The 21,709-nt window shown below is 46.6% G+C and overlaps 1 protein-coding gene across 2 annotated transcripts in view; it reads right to left on the reverse strand.

Moving 5' to 3' along the window:
- Positions 1–21,709, reverse strand: part of PALD1 (phosphatase domain containing paladin 1) — a 492,251-nt gene that overhangs the window by 444,897 nt on the left and 25,645 nt on the right. Inside the window, exons 2-3 of one of the 2 annotated variants that reach the window (XM_063961440.1) lie at positions 20,004–20,100; positions 10,925–11,013 (exon numbers count right to left, since the gene is read on the reverse strand). In XM_063961440.1, coding sequence (XP_063817510.1) covers positions 10,925–10,944 — 20 coding nt within the window. In that variant the 5' untranslated portion in view covers positions 10,945–11,013; positions 20,004–20,100. Of the gene's footprint in view, positions 1–10,924; positions 11,014–11,331; positions 11,448–20,003; positions 20,101–21,709 lie in introns of those variants that run through there. The other variant, XM_063961441.1, reaches the window with a different exon arrangement.

The following is a 21,709-nucleotide window of genomic DNA, read 5'->3' on the forward strand; positions in this document are numbered from 1 at the left end:
AAATCTATCTATCTAAACCGTCACATGTGCACTCATATCAGCACAGCACACATCAGGGAAATGGTCTGATGCACATAATGTACCTGCAGCACTAAAATGGAACTCGAAATGACAGAAAATAAACAGAACCTTCTCCTGTCCACATTGCACAAGGACGCGGCTGTGCAATATCGTGCACCTAACATGTGAATGCAGCAGGAGGCGCCTGTAGGATATCCCTGGCCTCTTCCCTCCCCCTGGCAGTCTGCTGCTATCCTGCTACCTTCCTCACAGGACCTGTCTGCTCACACACAGAATGGGTCCTGCACATGCATGAACTGCCGATAATCGATCCTGTAAGGGGTCTGAATAAACCCCAACGTGCCCAGATTTATTAAGCCTTGGAGAGTGATAAATTGCACGGTGATAAGGTACCAGCCAACCAGCTCCTAGCTGTCATGTTTTAAACACAGCCTGTAACATGGCAGTTAGGAGCTGATTGGTTGGTACTTTATCACTGTGCTACTTATCACTCTCCAAGGTTTGATAAATGGGGGCCTTTAGATTTCTGTAGCTGTATTTTGAATTCTTAGGGTGGGTAGACATCAGAACGATTGCCAATTGGGCTGATGGTCCCTTCGTCTTGGACCATCCCTGATTGGCCGTACATATCAATTTAATGAAATTATATGTTGTCCTGTCCTCCATTGCGATGCAGTCCTTGGCCTCACCACTCCCAGAAAACAGGGGCAATATGCCCCCGTTTCCAGCAACCTCGGCCGCCCCTGCCCCCGTCCCTCCCCGCGAATACCTCTGCCACGTTCACATACCTGCGATGTGATCGCATGACCCGTTCTGCACATGGGCAGTACGGGTCCTGCATGTGAGGAAGGCCCCGCCATTGGGGAAATGCAGTAAGGATTGCATACGGGATCCTTACTGATTCACCCCCATAATTTGTACAATGAAAATCTTACACGAGCCATATTTATACAGGGTGTAAACTGACTTATGCCCATCACTAAATCATATCCATTGGCAATTTTGATGTGGCATTCAATTTAATTTGAGCTACTGAAATCTTCCTTTGTTTTACAAATCATTATAGTCTCCACATGGTACAGTATGAGAGAGGAGTGAGAGCAGCTGACATATACCTCCTGTACCCAACTTTACTTTTGCTCGTCCATCAGACAAAGCATATTTGCAACATTTTACATACGTTTCAAGGGACTAATTCAGAGTTGTGTGCAATTGGAGAGTGATCAGCGGAGTGTGGCCGCAGCTGCCTAACAAACATACCTCATTTGGCAATAGCACATTGAATAATAGGGAGTCCAGTCATCCGAGATCATGGACCTTTAAAAGCATATGGTCAGACATGGAGTTAACACCATTCAAGTTGGACGTTTTACTAAGGATGGTAAGATACCCCTATCAAAGACACATGCATGTGTAATATTAAAGGTGACTTTACATCTCCCAGTCTAGGGTGTTAATACACTTATGGCCCATACACACTGGGCGATTTTGAGCTGAAAGCAGGTCGCTTTTGGTGTGTTGAACTGCTTTCAGCTCAAAGCCACCCAGTGTGTATGCACAAGCGATGAGCAGTGAGTGCTCATGCGCGCTCCCGCTTCATGAACGGCGGGGTGATCGGCTTTCCTGCTATGGAAAGCCGCTCACCCCCGCTGATATCGCTGGGCAGGGCGGAAAAGCGCTCAGTGTGTATGCAGTCCAGTGACGTGCGGTGGGGTGAGGCAGAGCCTTTCCTGTCATACTTACGTTTAAACCAGAGTTTTGACTGAATAAAGTATATGAAAAATACTAATAATTTGTTTGAAATACCTTCTTTGCATTATTCTAATAATTTTTATAGCCCAAACTCTGGAGTAAAAAGTCTATGGCAGGTGAGGCAGTGCCTCACCTGTGTATCCTTTCCACACATCTCTAATCAAAACTCACCAAATTTCCATGAATTTATACTGCTGCACCTGTGTATAATGCCCAGATGTACCCTTTCGCTCATATATTGCATGTAAATCTGGCTCTGGTGTTAGCCAGGGGTGGTCTTCTGTATGCCGGCGGTGGGGCTCCCGGCGCTCAGTATACCGGCGCCGGGAGCCCGACAGCCGGCATACCGACACTTATTTTCCCTCGTGGGGGTCCACGACCCCCATAGAGGGAGAATAAAATAGTGTGGCACGCGTAGCGCGCCACCATGCCCGTAGCGTGGCGAGCGCAGCGAGCCCGCAAGGGGCTCATTTGAGCTCGCCACGCTGTCGGTAAGCCGGCGGTCGGGCTGCTGGTCGCCGGGAGCCCGACCGCCGGCCAGCCGTAGTGAACCCGTTAGCCAGTGCCTCCTGAGCCATTTTGCTCACCGCATGTCCCTGGTATGCACTGAGCGCTTTTCAGCCCAGCGATGTCAGCAATCATCACTGTTCATACACGCTTGGCAAAAAACACCCAGTGTGTATGCACCTTAAGAAACGTTGGTATCAATGCATAGAAACACCTGAAGGAGTGTCAACAGATTAAGTAGATTTATAGCATTTTACTATCATTTGTTATGTACTGTATGTTGTTATAATTGATTTTGGGCAATCATTTTTACATACATTTTTAATGTGTTTTTATATAGCAACCGGTTGCTATGTAGTATGATGAATCAATAAATTATCAGATTCTGTTGTATATCAGTGCAAAATCAAATACATATTTTTACCAAATTCATAACAGCCAATCAAAATTTTGTTTGAATTAACTTGCAGTCGTCAAATGAAATCTAATTACTAACTAGTTGCTGTAGTCTGAGCACAGATTTACACTTTTCACTAATGTTAGTAAGTAACTTTAAAGAGCCTTCCTTTGACATTAACAATAGCAAGAGCCTGGTTCTCTGCCTTCTGGGTTTTCCAAACACGGTATAGGGGGTTATTCAGCGTTGTTAGCAAATGGGAAAAACCATGTGAACTACAGGGGGGCCAGATATAACATGTGCAGAGAGAGGTAGATTTGAGTGGGTTATGTTGTTTCTGTGAAGGGTAAATACTGGCTGCTTTATTTTTACCCTTCAATTTAGATTTCAGTTTGAACACACCCCACCCAAATCTAACTCTCTCTGCACATGTTACATCTGCCCCACCTGCAGTGCACATGGTTTTGCCCAACTGCTAACAAAAATCCTGCTGCGATCAACTCAGAATTACTGCACTACTATACTATATCCCCTACACGCTGAACTGCATCACTATACTACATGCCCCTATACACTACACTACATCCCCTTATATGCTACACCACATCAGTGCACTACATGCCCCTATATATTGCAATACATCACTACACTACTGCAGTGGAGGAGCTAGGCACATGCTGATTTGTACAGCACCTGATTGGAGGAGACTGTCACATGCTCCTCTCGTCCCTGGAAGGATCTCACAGCATGGCACCTGTCTGTGATTATTAAACCTGCCTCCTCTGTCTCCACAGTTCCTGCTCCTGTCTCTGTAGCTCTTACCTATCTCTGTAACCTATCTATGCACTTCTATCTCTCTCTCTGACTGCTACATGTTTCATCCTGTCTCTGTATAGTCTGTGCCTAGTATCTGTCTCCCCCCTCAGCCCATCATCTGCCCGCCCTCTCTCTGCCATCATTTGCCCGTCCTCCCTCTGCCCATCATCTGCCTCCCTCTCTGTCCAGCATCTACCCCTCCTCTCTGCCCAGCATCTGCCCCCCCCCTCTCTCTATGCCCATGTTCTGCCCCCTCTCTCTCCAGCATCTGCCCCCCTGCCCATAATCTGCCCCCTCCTCTCTCCCCCGAACATCTGCCCCGACTTTCTCCCCAGCATTTGCCTCCACCCCTCTCTTTCTGTCCCGCATCTGTCCCCCTTCCTCTCTTTGGCCAGCATCTGCACCCACCTCTCTCACTGTCCAGCATCTGCCCCCCATCTATCTCTGCCCAGCATCTGCCCCCACTCTCTCCCCAGCATCTGCACCCCCTCTCTCTCTCTCTCTTCCAAGCATCTCTCCCTCCTCTTTCTGCCCAGCAACTGCCCCCCCTCCCCAGCATATGTATTCCTCCCTCTCTCTCTGTCCATCACCTGTCCCCCTCTCTCTGCCCAGCATCTGCCCCCCTCTTCTCTCGCTGCCCAGCATCTGTCCCCTATCCTCTCTCTCTCTCTGCCCAGCATCTGCCCCCCCCCTCCTCTGCCCAGCATCTGCCTCCCCTCCTATCTTTACCCAGCATCTGCCCTCCCTTTCTTTGCCCAGCATCTGCCTGCCCTACTTTCTCTGCCCAGCATATGGCTGGCACCCCCTCTCAGCCCAGCATTTTCTCCCCCTCTCTTTGCTCAGCATCTGCCTCCTCTCCTCTCTCTGCCCAGCATATGGCTACCCCCCTCTCTCTTTCCATCTCTGCTCAGAATCTGTCCCACCCTTCTATCTGCCCAGCATCTGTCTCCCACAACTCTCTGCCAGCTACCCAAGTCTGCCCAGAATCTGATTGCTTTCCCATTTCCCTGTCCAGCATCTGCCCCCCTCTTCCCCTGCTTAGCGTCTGCACTCCCTCTCCCTCTGTCCAGCATCTGTCCCCCCTCTTCTCTCTGCCCAGCATCTGTCTCCCCTCCTCTCTCTGCCCAGTATCTGTCGTCCCCCCCCCCTACTCTCTAGTATCTGGCTGTCAACTTCCCCTTTCTGCCCAGAATCTGGTTGCTTTCTTATTTCTCTGCACAGCATCTGCCCCGTCTGCTTAGCGTCTGTCTCCCTCCCTCTTTGCCCAGAATCTGGTTGCTTTCCCATTTCTCTGTTTAGCATCTGGCTGCCTCCGTCCTCTCTTTGTCTCCTTGTACCCCATCTAACTGCACTCCATCTTTTTTTCACCATTTTTCAACAACACCCACTTTTCCCTTGATCCCCTCACAACACACTGTTCCTCTTACATATCACCGTCTCCATTCTCCCTTTTCTTATTCCTCTTCTGTTCGTTTCACACTTTACACACACCTTACGTCACTACTATTGTGGGCATTATGTGTATAAGGGGCACTACTTTGGGATTTCTGTATAAGGGGCATTACTGTGGGATTTGTGTGTAAGGGGCACAAATGTGGGGCGTTACGTGAATGAGGGGCACGACTGTGTTGTAAAATGAATAAGGGACACTACTATGTGGTGTAATGTGAATCAGGGCACTACTGTACATGTGGTGTAATGTGACTAGGTGGGCGGGTTTCAAATCTTTTATTGCCCCCGATCTCCCGTCTAAAGTGACGGGAGATCGCGGGGCAATATTCTATGTCCCCCTGTTATTGCACTGATCGCGCCCATAAGAGAAGGGTTTAGCCGCGTAAAGCAGCTAAACCCGACTAAAGTCATGGGCGCGATCGCGAAAAGTCCCATTTGGGCATTCAAGCGGGTCACTTTTCGTGCATTTCAGCTCACCACCCCAGGGGGTGGTGAGCTGAAATGCTGATATCGCACACATCGGCAGTAACATTTGAATACTGCTGGCGGGCGCGATGGAGCCGGGAGGGGAGCTGCAAGATTTCAATCCCGCCCAGAGTGTGGTGTAATTGAATTGGGGGGTACTATTCTGTGGCCACGCGCCTTCCTTGTGAGACCACAACCTCTATTTGCAGAGCACTCCTTCAACATGTTGGTGTTTATTATGAGCATATCTGGTGTATATTTGATATCTGGTTCCGCATAAATATTGCTGATTAGAGGTTATATTACATGGTAGTTACTTGTGCTGTATAGCATGTTAGTCTATAAAATACAATGGTTATAGGCTGCATAATACATCAATGTGGACGTGATAAAAAGATGTGGAGCTACTTAATATGTTTACGGTTTCCTTTCATTTACTATACAAGTCAACAACCCCACTGGCAACTGCATATGAAATTCAACTGAGAGCCACCTTTCGAGACAAGTCTGGATATCTTGCAAAAATGTTGATTAAAAGGAGATAATTAATGATGCTGCTTTCAGATCGCAAATGCCGGATCCCACCCGGTAAGAGAAACGTGTCCTTACCGAGTGGGATCCGGCATTTGTTCTCCTTTGCTGGCTTTCCGACCCGGCAATATACCGGGTCGGTTGCCATAGCAGCGGGGGGCGCACCAGCAGCAGGCGCAGGGGTGGAGGCGGCGCCGGGAGATGACCTCATCTCCTGCGCCGCCTCTCCCTATGCTGTGAATGGGAGCCGTGTCGCATCAGAACGGCTCCCATTCACACTGCACCTGACCCGGTATTCAACGCGGTAATAACCCTTCTTTTTTACCGGGTTGAATTACCGGGTCAGGCGACCCGCTAATTCAGCAAAGGAGCTTTCACATCGCACACTGACCCGTTTCGACACGGCAATATGCCGTGTCAATACCGGGTTATTTGTGCGATGTGAAAGGGGTGGTTTACTTACAAGATAAGAGTTGTTTATTTAAAGCTGCATTACTACCTAATAGCGAAACCACCCAATACTGGGCCGTCTGCTCTGCTTCTCTGAGTGGATCTGAGGATAAGCCATAAAGCCCTATTCAGTGTAGTGTGGCTACTGCCATTGATTTATTTGAACAGTGTTTACTACAGGGTATTGTATCACAAATGACTTGTACAGTACTGCAATAAGTATGGGCGATGCAGTAACAGAGTTCTAATGGATCGCTCTCATGTAGACGAAGATTAGGTGAAGGCGCACCGATGGAACTGCTGGCTGTCCTGAGTGTGCCCATACATAATTACACCTGTTTTCAGACTGATCTTTTGCCCCAAGTATACGTATAGCTGGAACAAGTGTGCACTGAGAATGATGACGGTTATATCCAAACACATGGATGGGGGTTGTCACACTCATCTTCATGGTGAATAGCCACATTTGTTCTGTGCACGCAATGCACAACCTATTACAGCCAACATGTACTGAAGTCTGTATCAGCCCCAGTGTATTATATCTGATAAGCTAAAGAGCAAACATGCGCTATAATCTTCCAAGCTGACTGTTCTGCCATTGTGTATATCCAGCATCTCATAATAATTGTGTCTCATAGGGGGGAATACAATAAAACGTGCTATTATTGAATAGTGTCGGGAATGAGTGGGCTGAGCTATTCAGTTAGCCACAGATTTCTGCTCACACCCTGCTGAGGTGCGAGCAGAAATCCAACAAAACTAGTGGCGCGATGGGAGTTGCAGAATTGCCACCTGCACTAACAGCATCGCACCTGGCACTCAAGTCAGAGAATGCGCTTATCGCAACTACATGGCATTCTTTAGACGTGGTAACCTGTATCTCACAACTTAAGTGCCAGATGCAATGCGGCTTTTGAATAGCACTCATTACCCGCGCTATTCAATAGTGCATTTAATGTATACCCCCCACCCCTGCCCCATTGGAATCTATATGTGTGAACAGGTGTAGTATTGTATGCCGGCGGCCGGGCTCCCGGCGACCAGCATACCGGCGCCGGAATCCCGACCGCCGGCATACCGACAGCGTGGCGAGCGCAAATGAGCCCCTTGCGGGCTCATTGCGCTCGCCACACTGCGGGCACGGTGGCACGCCGCGCTATTTATTCTCCCTCCAGGGGGGTCGTAGACCCCCAAGAGGGAGATAAAGTGTCGGTATGCCGGCTGTCGGGATTCCGGCGCCGGTATACTGTGCGCCGGGATCCTGACAGCCGTCAAACTGAAGACCACCCGTGTGAACACACAGGATGCATTCAGTCAGTAACAGTTAAAATTAGGTGACAATGCACTTGTAAATTTCTAGACTTTTATACATCTGCTGTAAGTTGGGTTAAAGCATCCTATATAAATAAAAGGCTAACACTGCTCCTCACCTCTATGGGGGGAACTTCAAGTGTTTTGTGCGCCGGCAGCCACTAAATGGCGCCTGATGGAGCAATTCAAGTGTTGTTCCGTTTGGGCGCACACAGCCGCCGGCACGTAATTTTGACGGGCTGGTAACTAGTCTAACTATCATTTTCATATTTACTCCATATAAATATCATTTAAGTTACTTTCTCTATTTTGTAACATGAGAAAAGTGGTCATGAAAATGTAATTATTTTAATCTATTAGTCAATAATCAGTTACCATTTATTTTTTATTTAGTTAGTACAAAACTACACTGGTATACAAAAATAGATAACAGTCAATGTGAGAAAACATTGTAGATAATTTGTATATATTATTTTAGGGCCTATTTATCAAACGTCTTTTTTTATAAAATAGTTTAGAAACTGCAGTTTCAGATTTTATGAATTGTTGCTATGTACTGATAGAATAATGCAGGAGATTTCACAGAAATCCCTGCAGAAGGCTAATTAGCGCTGCAGATCGCAGACCCCATTATTATCGATGAGGACAACAATCTGACCCCCTATGTAACAAACCCTGAAAAGCTAAGCTTATGGAAGCATACTAGCAGGAAACAAATCTTACAATCCCTCTCCTAAAGCCTCCATCCAGCTGTAGAATTCTGTTGTCATGATTTTCATATTTACTACATATAAAATCATTTAAGGTGTTTTCTCTATTTTGTAACATGAGAAAAGTGGTCATGAAAAATGTAATTATTTTAATCTATTAGTCAATAATCAGTTACCATTTATTTTTTATTTAGTTAGTACAAAACTACACTGGTATACAAAAATAGATAACAGTCAAGGTGAGAAAACATGGGCGCCGCGGAACCCTTGTGGCGCCATATAAATAAAGGATGATAATAATAATAATAACAATTGTAAACTGTTGTGGGCACGTTCTATAGTTGTACTAGATGTGTGTTTGTTTGTTTGTTTATTAGTTTTTTCAAAGCTTATAAATGAAAATTAGACTATACAAATATTTTACATACATTCGTTATTGTGTTTATTTTCTCTAAACAAAGTGTTTTAAAGGGGATACAGTAAATTTACCTACCATCAAAATCCCAACGGTCAAAATACCGACAACCATTGACCGACTGTCAAAATCCCAACAAGGTCAAAATACCAACATTTAAAATGCCGACAGGTCAAAAAGTCGGCGTGAGTTTTTCACCGAAACAGACTTGTTCATACTTTACCATCCCAGCGGACCAGGAGGGGGAAAATAATAGTGCGTCGAGAGGCACCATGCCCAAAGCGCGCGAGCCATGCGAGGGGACACAGTTCACTTATACGGTGTCCATGTTGAACTGTCAACATACACACCAAAAAAAAAATTAAAAACTTGTGTCAACTTTTTGACCTGTCAATATTTTAAATGTATGTATTTTGACCTTGTCGGTATTTTGAACTTGTCGGGATTTTGACTGTCGGTCAATTGTTGTCGGTATATTGACCGTCGGGATTTTGATTGTAGGTATTTCATACTACACCCTTTTAAAGTTACATAACCAAACATAGGAAGACAATCTGCTCACTTATTTCTATATATTCAAGCTGTTACATAAACCAGTAATAATACATATAATATATCCAACCTGAAAATAAAGTAATAATAATAATAATAATATTTTGTTACTTATTTGTGTGAGCGTTCTCTAATTAGAACATCTTTGTATTACATTGCACTAATAGTAAGGCTGTATATTTTCCCTAAGCGAACTATTGTTAATTGCTGCAAATATATCTTATTTTTATTTAAATGACTGAGTACAGTATCAGAATTTTGCCTTCACTTTAGAAGAGGCTGTATAAATGTAATTGCCTCTGAGAATGAAACCTACAAACTAACACAGCTAAAATGGTCTTGGACGGCATTTCAGGAAAGTGTAAACTCTTGGCCAAAAATATTTTCAGGAAATGTTATGTTCCCAAATATACTCAGATTTGCTGAGCATGTGCAGTTTTTTCAGAAGCCTCTCCAGTTACCAATAGCCACAGAAAAACCAAAGACATGAGGTAATTGTGCAACGACTCCAGGGAAAAAAAGGTTTCCCACCAGTCTCATTTTAGCCAACACCAACCAAAATTCATAGGCAACAGAAATGACAGCACCTAGATACAATTCTCTCTGTGAGTTAAACAAAATATTGCATAAATTTGCATTATTTAACAAATTTTAGGATCCTTTTGGTACTAGAACCTTTATTCAAATCAAATTCCTCCACGTGTGTTGAATATAAATCAGCTAACAAAGAAAGGTGCTTTTGTCTTGAAATTATTCCTAAACTTCTAAACTGATAAACTATTTCCCATGCTGCAAAGTCTGAAGTTACTAATCAGCCTGGGCAGAACAGGGCTTGAATATGTGGTTCCAGTATTCCCACCCTAATTGGTGTCTAGAGGAAATCCCCCTATTAACACTGTCAGCGGCAGCATTTAAGATAATGGATGAGGAACTTGGAGTTGACATAGCATTGTAAGGAGGTCATTATTGAACGGTAATGGTGTTAGAACTAGGAAAACTTCTTCGGTTTCAATCTCAAACTGTTGCGGAAAATGCTGTATAACGTCAAGCAACTGTTATAAAAAATGATTGTGTTAGCCGGTGTTGCGGCTCTGATGCACAGGGTATGGGGCATAGGTGTCAAAAATTGGAGATAAAGTACCAACCAATCAGCACCTGTCAGTTCACAGGCTATGGGTCATATTTACTAAGCTTTGGATAGAGATAAACTGGAGAGAGATGAAGTACCAACCAATCAGATCCTAACTCATTTTTTTTTCAAACACAGCCTGTAACATGGCAGATAGGAGCTGCTTGGCTGGTACTTTATCTCTCTCCAAGCCTTAGTACATATGCCCCTGTGTTTGAAAAATGACAGGAGCTGATCGGATAGCACTTTATCTACCTCTACTTTATCTCTCTCCAAGCTCTGAAACATATGGTCCAAAATTATTTCTGTTTTATGACAAAAATTAACTGAAGAACTGAAATTGGAAACGCTACAAGTCCATCAAACAAATGTGGGAGTATTACACATGTCAATAAAAAAATAAATGAATCCCTTACCGTGGCTGTGATTGCTGCATGACTGCGATTAGCTTTCCTGGTCTTGATTTAAGTAATATGTGAATAATTGTCCTTTTGGAAAAGACAGCCTGGGACATAAATAACAGGGAGGTTAGAGGTATGCAGATGGCAGAGGAAAAATGAAACCTAACAGGTTGCGTACCAATGCTTGGAGACAGGACTCTGCACAGAAAAAAGCAGCAAGAAAGGTGGCATACATGCACACATAGGAACTCAGCAGCACAGAAGACTGTCTGAGGAGTGGGGCAGGGGGTCAGACAGACTGGGATAACAGAAGTGTGAGACAGACTGGGGGAAGCACAAAGAGTTCAGTGATGCAGGAATAGGACACATTCACCAGTTTGTGCAGGGCTGAGAAAGAGAAATAAAAGAGGAAGTCAACTCACAGATATGCAGAAGGCAGAATAAAGGGGGAAGGAGCTGCTTGTCTCTTGCTCTCCCCACTTCAATACTTGGGTACCCCTTTCTTCTGTATTGTCTTCTCTAGCTCAGTACAGATGTGCAGAGAAGAGGCGGGATCCCTCTTGCAGTTCTCTGCTCTCAGCTGCATATGCTCCTCCCAGGAACACCATCACTGGCATTAGGAGGAGGTAGGGGGGTTATCAGGGGAACGCAGCCTTGCTCAGAGAACCAGACTCAGCAGCTGGGCTTACTATACAATCTTTATGATCAGTCATCATCACTTTATCTGTTACCTTACTAGTTTCACAGGGCTCAGGCTGTGTTCAACACTACAGTGCTATCTGTGCAGTGAGAGGCATAACACCTAGCAACAGTTGATGGGTATAGGTAGCACACCTCAAGATTACCACTGAAGGCAGGCAGAGGGAAAATACGTTTTCACTCCCCTGCCATAACTACAAGGAAGCTGTGCATGCGTGCGGCGACTGGTCTCGTGCACTAGCAGGTCACCTTCGCAACTGCGATTCGCTTCACGTGCACCTGCTTCCAATTCATCGCTGAAGGATGAAGGAAGCCGTTTTATGTCTCAGTAACTGACACACTGCAGGCCTAATTCAGACCTGATCGCAGCAGCAAATTTATTTAACTAATGGGCAAAACCATGTGCACTGCAGGGGAGGCAGATATAACATGTGCAGAGAGAGTAAGATTTGGGTGGGGTGTGTTGAAACTGAAATCTAAATTGCAGTGTAAAAATAAAGCAGCCAGTATTAACCCTGCACAGAAACAATATAACCCACCCAAATCTAACTCTCTCTGCACATGTTACATCTGCCACACCGGCAGTGCACATGGGGGGTAATTCAGAGTTGATCGCAGCAGCAAATTTGTTAGCATTTGGGCAAAGCCATGTGCAGTGCAGGTGTGGCAGATATAACATGTGCAGAGACAGTTAGATTTGGGTGGATTATTTTGTTTCTGTGCAGGGTAAATACTGGCTGCTTTATTTTTACACTGCAATTTAGATTTCAGTTTGAACACACCCCACCCGAATCTAACTCTCTCTGCACATGTTATATCTGCCCCCCCCCCCCCCACACAGTGCACATGGGGGGCCATTCCGAGTTGATCGCACGTAGCAACATTTTGCTGTTCGTGCAATCAACTAGACGCCGCCTATGGGGGAGTGTATTTTAGCATAGCAAGGCTGCGATCACTTGTGCTGCCCTGCTATGCTAAAAAAGTTTTGTGCAAAACAAGACTGGCCCTGTAGTTACTTACCCTGTGCGATGGATCCAGCAATGAAGGTCCCGGAATTGACGTCAGACATCCGCCCTCCAAACGCCTGGACACGCCTGCGTTCGCTGCTCCACTCCCAGAAAACGGTCAGTTGATGCCCCGGAACGCCTTCCGCCTGTCACTCTTCTTGCGATCGTGGCAGCGATCGCTTTCTTCGTTATTCTTGTCGTTGCCCAGCAATGGCCATCGCTGGGTAACGACGCGTGTGCGCATTGTGGCCGGCGCACATGCGCAGAACCGACCCATTCGCACCGCTGCGACAAACAGCAGCGTGCGAACGGGTCGGAATGACCCCCATGGTTTTGCCCAACTGCTAACAAATTTGCTGCTGCGATCAACTCTGAATTAGGCCCATGGTTTTGCCCATTAGCTAACAAATTTCTGCGCATACGTATGCACCGCAATGCGCACGCGCTATGTATGGGTACAAAGTCCTTTGTGGTTTTGAACAGGTTCTAGCGAAGCTTTCAGTCGCACAGCACAACGCAAGAAGATTGACAGGAAGGGGGCGTTTGTGGGTGTCAACTGACCGTTTTCAGGGAGTGTTTGGAAAAACGCAGGCGTGCTGGGGAAAACGCAGGCGTGGCTGGGCGAATGCTGGGCGGGTGTTTGACATCAAGAGCCAACCCTCCAACATTAGAATCAACGCACACGAAGAGTAAGTCCAGGGCTGGTCTTGTTTTGCACAAAATGTTTTTGCAGGTGCTGTGCTGCACAGGCGTTCGCACTTCTGTGGAGCGAAAATACACTCCCCGGTGGGCGGCGACAATGTGTTTGCACGGCTGCTAAAAACTGCTAGCGACCGATCAACTCGGAATGACCCCCTAGGCCCTGTGTTTCTCTTGTAACTGTTGGACATAAAAAATAGGATTTTGATAACCTACCGGTAAATCCTTTTCTCCTAGTCCGTAGAAGATGCTGGGGACGACATCAAGACCATGGGGTATAGACGGGATCCGCAGGAGACATGGGCACTCCAAAGACTTTTCATTGGGTGTGAACTGGCTCCTCCCTCTATGCCTCTCCTCCAGACCTTAGTTGTAGGAACTGTGCCCAGGGAGACTGACATTTCGAGGAAAGGAATTACTTAACTAGTGGTGAGATATCTACCAACTCACACTCTCAACCATGCCGCACACATGGCATTCAACATAACACACGCCAACAGGCATGAACTAATTGCAGCAACATGCTGAAACCAAGATAACACAACTTGTGTAACTGTAATAACTAAACTGCAGGTAAAGCACGCACTGGGATGGGCGCCCAGCATCCTCTACGGATTAGAAGAAAAGGATTTACCGGTAGGTTATCAAAATCCTATTTTCTCATACGTCCTAGAGGATGCTGGGGACAACATCAAGACCATGGGGTCTATACCAAAGCTCCAGTACGGGCAGGAGAGTGCGGATGACCCTGCAGCACCGATTGACCAAACTTTAGGTCCTCATCGGCCAAAGTGTCAAACTTGTAGAACTTAGCAAATGTGTTTGACCCTGACCAAGTACCTGCTCGGCAAAGTTGTAATGCCGAGACCCCCCGGGCAGCTGCCCAGGATGAGCCCACCTTCCTAGTGGAGTGGGCCTTTACCGACGTCGGTAACGGCAATCCAGCGGTAGTATGAGCTTGCTGAATCGTATTTCTAATCCAACGTGCAATAGTCTGCTTGGAAGCAGGACAGCCAATCTTGTTGTGATCATACAGGACAAACAGAGCCTCTGTTTTCTGTATACGAGCTGTTCTAGCAACATAGATTTTCAAAGCTCTAACCACATCTAGAGACTTTGAATCAGTGAATGTGTCAGTAACTACTGGCACCACAATAGGTTGGTTTATGTGAAAAGCAGAAACCACCTTTGAAAGAAAATGTTGGCGAGTTCGCAACTCTGCCCTATCTTCATGGAAAATCAGGTAAGGGCTCTTGTGGGACAAGGCCCCCAGTTCCAACACCCGCCTTGCGGATGCCAATGCCAAAAGCATCACCACTTTCCAAGTGAGAAACTTCAACTCTATCTTTTGTAGAGGCTCAAACCAATCCGATTGAAGGAACTGCAATACCGCGTTAAGGTCCCATGGTGCCACTGGAGGCACGAATGGAGGCTGGATGTGCAGAACCCCTTTCACGAAGGTCTGAACCTCTGGAAGAGAGGCCAATTGTTTTTGGAAGAACACTGACAAGGCCGAAATCTGGACCTTGATTGATCCCAATCGTAGGCCCGTCTCCACACCATTCTGCAAAAAAGGGAGAAAACGTCCTAAGTGAAACTCTTCCGTAGGAGCTTTCTTGGATTCACACCAAGACACATATTTTCTCCAAATACGGTGGTAATGTTTTGACGTTACTCACTTTCTGGCCTGAATAAGGGTGGGGATGACCTCCTTAGGAATACCCTTCCTGGCTAGGATACGGCGCTCAACAGCCATGCCGTCAAACATAGCCGCGGTAAGTCTTGGTACACACACGGCCCCTGCTGCAGCAGGTCCTCCCGAGGAGGAAGAGGCAGAGGATCTCCTATGAGTAGCTGCTGAAGATCTGGGTACCAAGCCCTTTTTGGCCAGTCTGGGGCAATGAAGATTGCTCGAACCCTTGTCTTTCTTATGATCCTGAGTACTATTGGGATCAGCGGAAGTGGAGGGAAAACATACACTGACGGAAAAACCCACTGGGTCACCAGTGCATCCACTGTTACTGCTTGAGGGTCTCTCGACTTGGAACAGTATTTCTGAAGCTTCTTGTTGAGACGAGACACCATCATGTCTATTTGAGGAACTCCCCAAAGACTTGTCACCTCTGCGAAGACTTCTTGGTGGAGGCCCCACTCTCCTGGATGGAGATCGTGTCTGCTGAGGAAGTCTGCTTCCCAGGTGTCTACTCCAGGAATGTATATTGCCGACAGAGCTTGTAGGTGTTTTTCTGCCCAGCGGAGGATTTTTGTCCCTCTGCCATTGCCGCTCTGCTTTTCGTTCTGCCCTGCCTGTTTATGTATCCGACTGCTGTTACATTGTCCGCCTGGATCTGCACGGGACGGTCTTGAAGAAGATGTCCAGAACGTTTATGTGAAGGCAGGCTTCCTGTTGTGACCAACGTCCCTGGAAGTTTTCTCCCTGAGAGACTGCTCCCCAGCCTCGGAGACTTGCATTCGTGGTTACTAGGACCCAGTCCTGAATCCCGAACCTGCGTCCCTCTAGCAGGTGAGAGCTGTGCAACCACCACAATAGCGAAATCCTGTTTTTTGATGACAGGATTATCTTTCTGTGCATGTGTAGGTGTGACCCCGACCACTTGTCCAACAGGTCCCACTGGAATACTCTGGCATGGAACCTGCCAAACTGTATGGCCTCGTAGGCCGCCACCATCTTCCCCAACAACCGAATGCACTGATGGATCGACACACTTGATGGTTTCAATATCTGTTTTACCATTTTCTGGATTTCCAGAGCCTTTTCCAGCGGAAGAAATACTCTCTGAACTTCTGTGTCCAGAATCATCCCGAGGAAAGACAACCTTGTCGTCAGTTCCAACTGTGACTTTGGGTAATTTATGATCCACCCGTGTTGTTGGAGTATTGACAGGGAGAGGGATATGTTTTGTAATAACTGCTCCCTGGATCTCGCCTTTATCAGGAGGTCGTTCAGATAAGGGATTATACTGACTCCTTTCTGATGAAGGAGGACCATCATCTCCGCCATCACCTTGGTGAATACCCTCGGCGCCGTGGAGAGACCGAAAAGGTAACGTCTGGAATTGGTAAAGGCAATCCTGAACAGCGAATCTCAGATAAGCCTGGTGAGGAGGATAAATGGGAACATGCAGGTAAGCATCCTTTATGTCCACCGACACTAAGTAGTCCCCCTCCTCCAGACTAGCAATCACCGCCCGAAGTGATTCCATTTTGAACTTGAACCTTTTCAGGAAGAAATTCAGATCTTTTAGATTTAGGATCGGTCTGACCGAGCCGTCCGGCTTCGGAACAACAAAGAGGCTTGAATAAAAACCCAGCCCTTGTTGTGACAACGGTACCAGGACTATAACCTGGTCTTGACATCATTTTTGGATTGCCGCTGTTACTGCTTCTCGCTCTGGTGGAGAAGCTGGCAAGGTCAATTTGAAAAATCGGCGTGGGGGAACGTCTTGAAACTTCTAGTCTGTATCCCTGGGATACTATTTGCAACACCCAGGGATCCAGGCCAGACAGAATCCAATCCTGGCTGAAGAGTTTGAGATGTGCCCCCACCCGAGCGGCCTCCCGCAAGGGAGTTCCAGCGTCATGCTGGGGATTTGGCAGAATTATGAGTAGACTTCTGCTCTTGGGAAACTGGAGCCTGTGTGGGCTTCTTTACCCTTCTCCTACCTGCAAAGAAGGGGGAACCTCTCTCCTTTTTGTATTTATTGGGCCGAAAGGACTGCATTTGCGGGTGATAGGTCTTTTTTGCCGGTGCAGGCACAGAGAGCAAAAATGTTGACTTACCTGCAGTAGCCGCCGAGACTAACGCATCCAGGCCATCGCCAAATAAGGCCTCACCTTTATATGGGAGAGCCTCCATGTTTCTTTTGGAATCTGCATCCGCGTTCCACTGGCGAATCCATAACGCCTGCCTAGCTGATACTGCCATGGTAGCGGCATGTGAACTCAAGAGTCCAATATCCTTCATTGCTTCCAGCATGTAGGCGGCAGCGTCCTTGATATTCACTAACTTAAGGAGTATCTCATCTTTATCAATCGTGTCAATTTCTGGTGACACGCTTTGTGACCATTTTTCAATAGCGCGACTCACCCATGCGCAGGCAATAGTGGGCCTGAGCAGTGTACCATTGGTAACATAAATGGATTTCAATGTCGTTTCCATTTTGCGGTCTGCCGGCTCTTTAAGAGAAGCCGTGCCAGGAGCAGGGAGAATTACCTTCTTTGTCAACCTGGAAAGTGCACTGTCTTAACACAGGGGGTGACTCCCATTTTTTCCTGTCTTCAACCGGGAAAGGATAAGCTATGTGAATCCTTTTGGGAATACGAAATTTTTTATCAGAATTCACCCACACAGAGCATTTAGTTCGTGTGAAGGAGGGAACGTGACTTTGGATTTGTTTTCCTTACATAAATAAGCTTTCTCCTGAGGTACAGGAGTGCTTTCTGTAACCTCCAACATGTCCCTTATAGCCACAATTATATATTGTATACTTTTTGCCAATTTATGATCTATCTCTCTGGATTCACTATTGTCGACACAAGAATCAGAATCCGTGTCGGTATCAGTGTTTACAACATTTGCAAATGGTCTCTTATGTGACCCAGAGGGGCCGCCCGCATAAGGAATAACAGCATCCTGAAAAATCACATCCTCCACAGATTTTCTCCAGCATGCAGCCTTAGATTCAGACTTATCTAATCTACGGTTAATCAGATGCATACTGTCACGTAGCTCTTTCACCCATGCAGGCTCTTGGTGTGCTGGTAGCGCCACCACATTACAACTCTGTGTCCCTAAAATGGCTTCCTCCAGGGAGGAACTCCCTGCCTCAGACATGCCTCACACGTGTACACCACACTCACAGACACACTGGGACTTATTTTGGGGACAGACCCACAGTAAAATCTGTCAGAGGGACACAGGATAGGAGCAGCCAGTTCACAAACCCAGCGCCAGTATTGCCCGTGAACACAGTATGTCCACAGCCCAAAAGTGCTTTTAAATAGTAATATACACTATCAAATGCACCACAATCGCTTTTTCTCCCCCCCCCCCCCCCCCTTTATAGCACCCTGTACTTGTCAGAAGTGGAAGAGAGGACCAGCGTGTTCTCTGCAGCCTGAGGAGAGAGAGAAAATGGAGCTGAGTAAGAAGCTCCGCCCCTCAGTATCCATGACAATATGTATACTGGCGGGGGTAGGGCTGTGCCAGCGGCATCTTATGCCCCCTTTTAGCCAGTTTGAGGTATTTTTCTTGCTGCCCAGGGTGCCCCCCGCGTCCTGCACCCTGCAGTGCCTGTGTGTGTGGGCAGCAATGGTGCGCTGCGCTCCCGCCAGCCACGCCGCACCTCAGCCGTCACTTACTTGATTGAAGATCATTCTTCTCATACTCACCTGTCTTCTGACTTCTGGCTCTGTGAGGGGGGTGACGGCGTTCAGTTCCCTTCAGGAGCTAATGGTGTCCTGTCAGCCAGAAACAGAGCCATGAAACTCTGAGGAAGTTGGTTCTGCTTCTGCCCCTTCAGTCCCACGAAGCAGGGAGTCTAATGCCAGCAGATCTCCCTGAAAATAAAAAAACTGACATAAGTCTTTTCAGAGAAACTCAGTAGAGCTCCTCAGAGTGCATCCAGTCGACCTGGGCACATTTTTAAAACTGAGGTCTGGAGGAGGGGCATAGAGGGAGGAGCCAGTTCACACCCAATGAAAAGTCTTTGGAGTGCCCATGTCTCCTGCGGATCCCGTCTATACCCCATGGTCTTGATGTCGTCCCCAGCATCCTCTAGGACGTATGAGAAATTCCTGGTAGAAATCTAATACCAGGGTCCACCACTTCTTCATCTAAGGAAAAAGATGGTTATGGGGGAAAGAGAAATCCTTCAGCAAACATTCCTGATGACCAATTTATCTCAGATTAATAGGTAAAATGTCTAATCTAATCATTCAGGTGTATATTCTAATATTATGGTAAGTGAGTATGAATGGAAAAAGTAAAAAAAAAGTAAAGGGTCTTCTCAAGCTAAACCAATTGCTGTTCCTTCATATACTGATAATGGCAGAACATCATGGTCACAACGTTGTTTGTTTTACCCCCTTTGGGAAGTAAGAGAAGTATGTTGCCCTGCTGTAATTATCTGTAATGTGTGAAGCTGCATCTCATCGCGGATGTTTGAAATGCCCGTAGGATTTCTGGCTAAGACTATTAGGAAAATGACAGCTTTTTCCAGAGCTTTTCTACACATTTCCTTGCTATACCAAGAAGCATCAGTTTTTTATTAACTTCAGGCGAGGTATGCTTGGAAGACATTTTCCACCATTCTCAACCGTTAATAATAATAACTACAGTTATCCTTACAAAGGAAGAGAGAGATCTCTCTTTCTCAGAAAATAATTTGCACATTCAGAACCACAGAGTTCTCGATTTCCTATTTTCTTGTCAAAAGTATGAATGAAGGGAACCTGAAAAATGGATGTAATGTCCTTTTTTTGTACAGATCTGAGTCTCCCCTATGCTTTCCTCCTCTGGTTGTTTTGCTCATGGTCAGTGCCGCCATCAGGAATCGTGGGACCCAGTACAAGTGGATAATTCAGCCCCCCTCAACCCCGCGTGGCCCCTTGGGCACAAAGGTATAGTGTGGAGTGCTGTGTGATTTCACAAAGGAGAATTGTGTTACCTGCCATTCTTAGGTTCAGTTAGGTGGTGTTGAACATGGTTGTGCTTCCAGTAATCCAAGCCTCTTCTGATCGGCAGCCAACAGCCATTAACTGTACCTACAACACCAAGGAGATGAGGTAGTAAAGACATGAAGAGTAGAGAGGTGGGAGATGAGAGGGAGAAAAGTGTGGCGCAAGAGCAAAGTGTATTGAGGGGGTAGATAAGTGAAAATGGTCAATAAACATATGAGGATGAGGAAAAAGATAGGATACTAAGACAAAGGTGACAGGGGGCAGAGGCACATATGGGAAGAGGAGTGGAGTGGAGAGCAGAGGCACACATGTGGAGGGTAGGGGGCAGAGGCACTCATGTAGAGTGGAGTAACTCGTGGGGAGCGGTGAAAAAGCACAGGCACACATGTGGAATGGGGAGGCAGAGGCACTATAGGAAAGGAGAGTCACAGACATTTATGGTGAGGAGGTAGAGGTACTAGTGTGACATGGAGGAGAGCAGAGGCACCTACACTCATGGGAAGTTGAGGGGTAAGAGGCACTTTTGGGAAGGAGAGGAGGGGCAGGTACACTCATAGGGAGTGGAGTGGATGGCAGAAGCACACATGGAGAGTAGCAGGCAGAGGCATTCATGGGAAGTGGAGGCAGTCATGGGGAGTGAAGGGGACAACAGGGCAAACTGGCAGAGGGGCAGATGTACTAAGCCTTGAAGAGAGATAAAGAGGAGAGAGATAAAGGGGTACATTTACTAAGCAGTGATAAGAGCGGAGAAGTGAGCCAGTGGAGAAGTTGCCCATGGCAACCAATCAGCACTGAAGTAACATCTATAATTTGCATACTATAAAATGATACAGAGCTGCTGATTGGTTGATGGGGACATTTCTCCACTGGCTCACTTCTCCGCTCTTATCACTGCTTAGTAAATGTACCCCAAAGTACCAGGTAATCAGCTCCTAACTGCCATGTTACAGGCTGTGTTTGAAGACTAACAGTTAAGAGCTGGTTGGTTTGTACTTTATCTCTCTTTCATTCTCCAACGCTTAGTACATCTGCCCCAGAGACACTTATGGAGAGCTGAAGCACAGACACTCATAGGGAGGGGGCAGGGCTGTTTCTAGACAATTTGGTTCCCAGTGCAAATAGTGGAAAAATTTGCCCCCTCCCATAGACATTCTAAGATGTAAATACTAGCTTGTCCCCCAAAAAGAGGGTGTGGTCTCACTAAAATGGGTGTATCCTTGCAGGAAAAGGCTTCCTTACACCCCAGATTTTGACCCTGCATCCCCAGACATTGGCAAACACAGGAAAAAAGAAATGCCACCATATTATGCCCCACACAACAATGCCCATTGCACCATGTTATGCCTCACACAGTAATGCCCCTTGCACCAAATTCCCCATACAGTAAATGCCCCTTGCACCAAAAGCCCCTCACAGTAATGCCCCTCACAGTAATGCCCCTTGCACCATATACCCCTCACAGTAATACCCCTTGCACCATATTTCCCACACAGTAATGCCCCTTGCACCATATGTCCCACACAGTAATACCCCTTACACCATATGTTCCATACAGTAATACCCCTTACACCATAAGTCCCAAACAGTAAATGCCCAGTTAACCATTGCCAGCCTCACATAATAATTCTGCCCCACTGCCTGCTCGTTTTCATGGGTTTCACACCATTGCCTACCTTTAGCTGGCTGCAGCTGT

Source organism: Pseudophryne corroboree, chromosome 3 (assembly GCF_028390025.1).
Source record: "Pseudophryne corroboree isolate aPseCor3 chromosome 3, aPseCor3.hap2, whole genome shotgun sequence".
NCBI lineage: Eukaryota > Metazoa > Chordata > Amphibia > Anura > Myobatrachidae > Pseudophryne > Pseudophryne corroboree.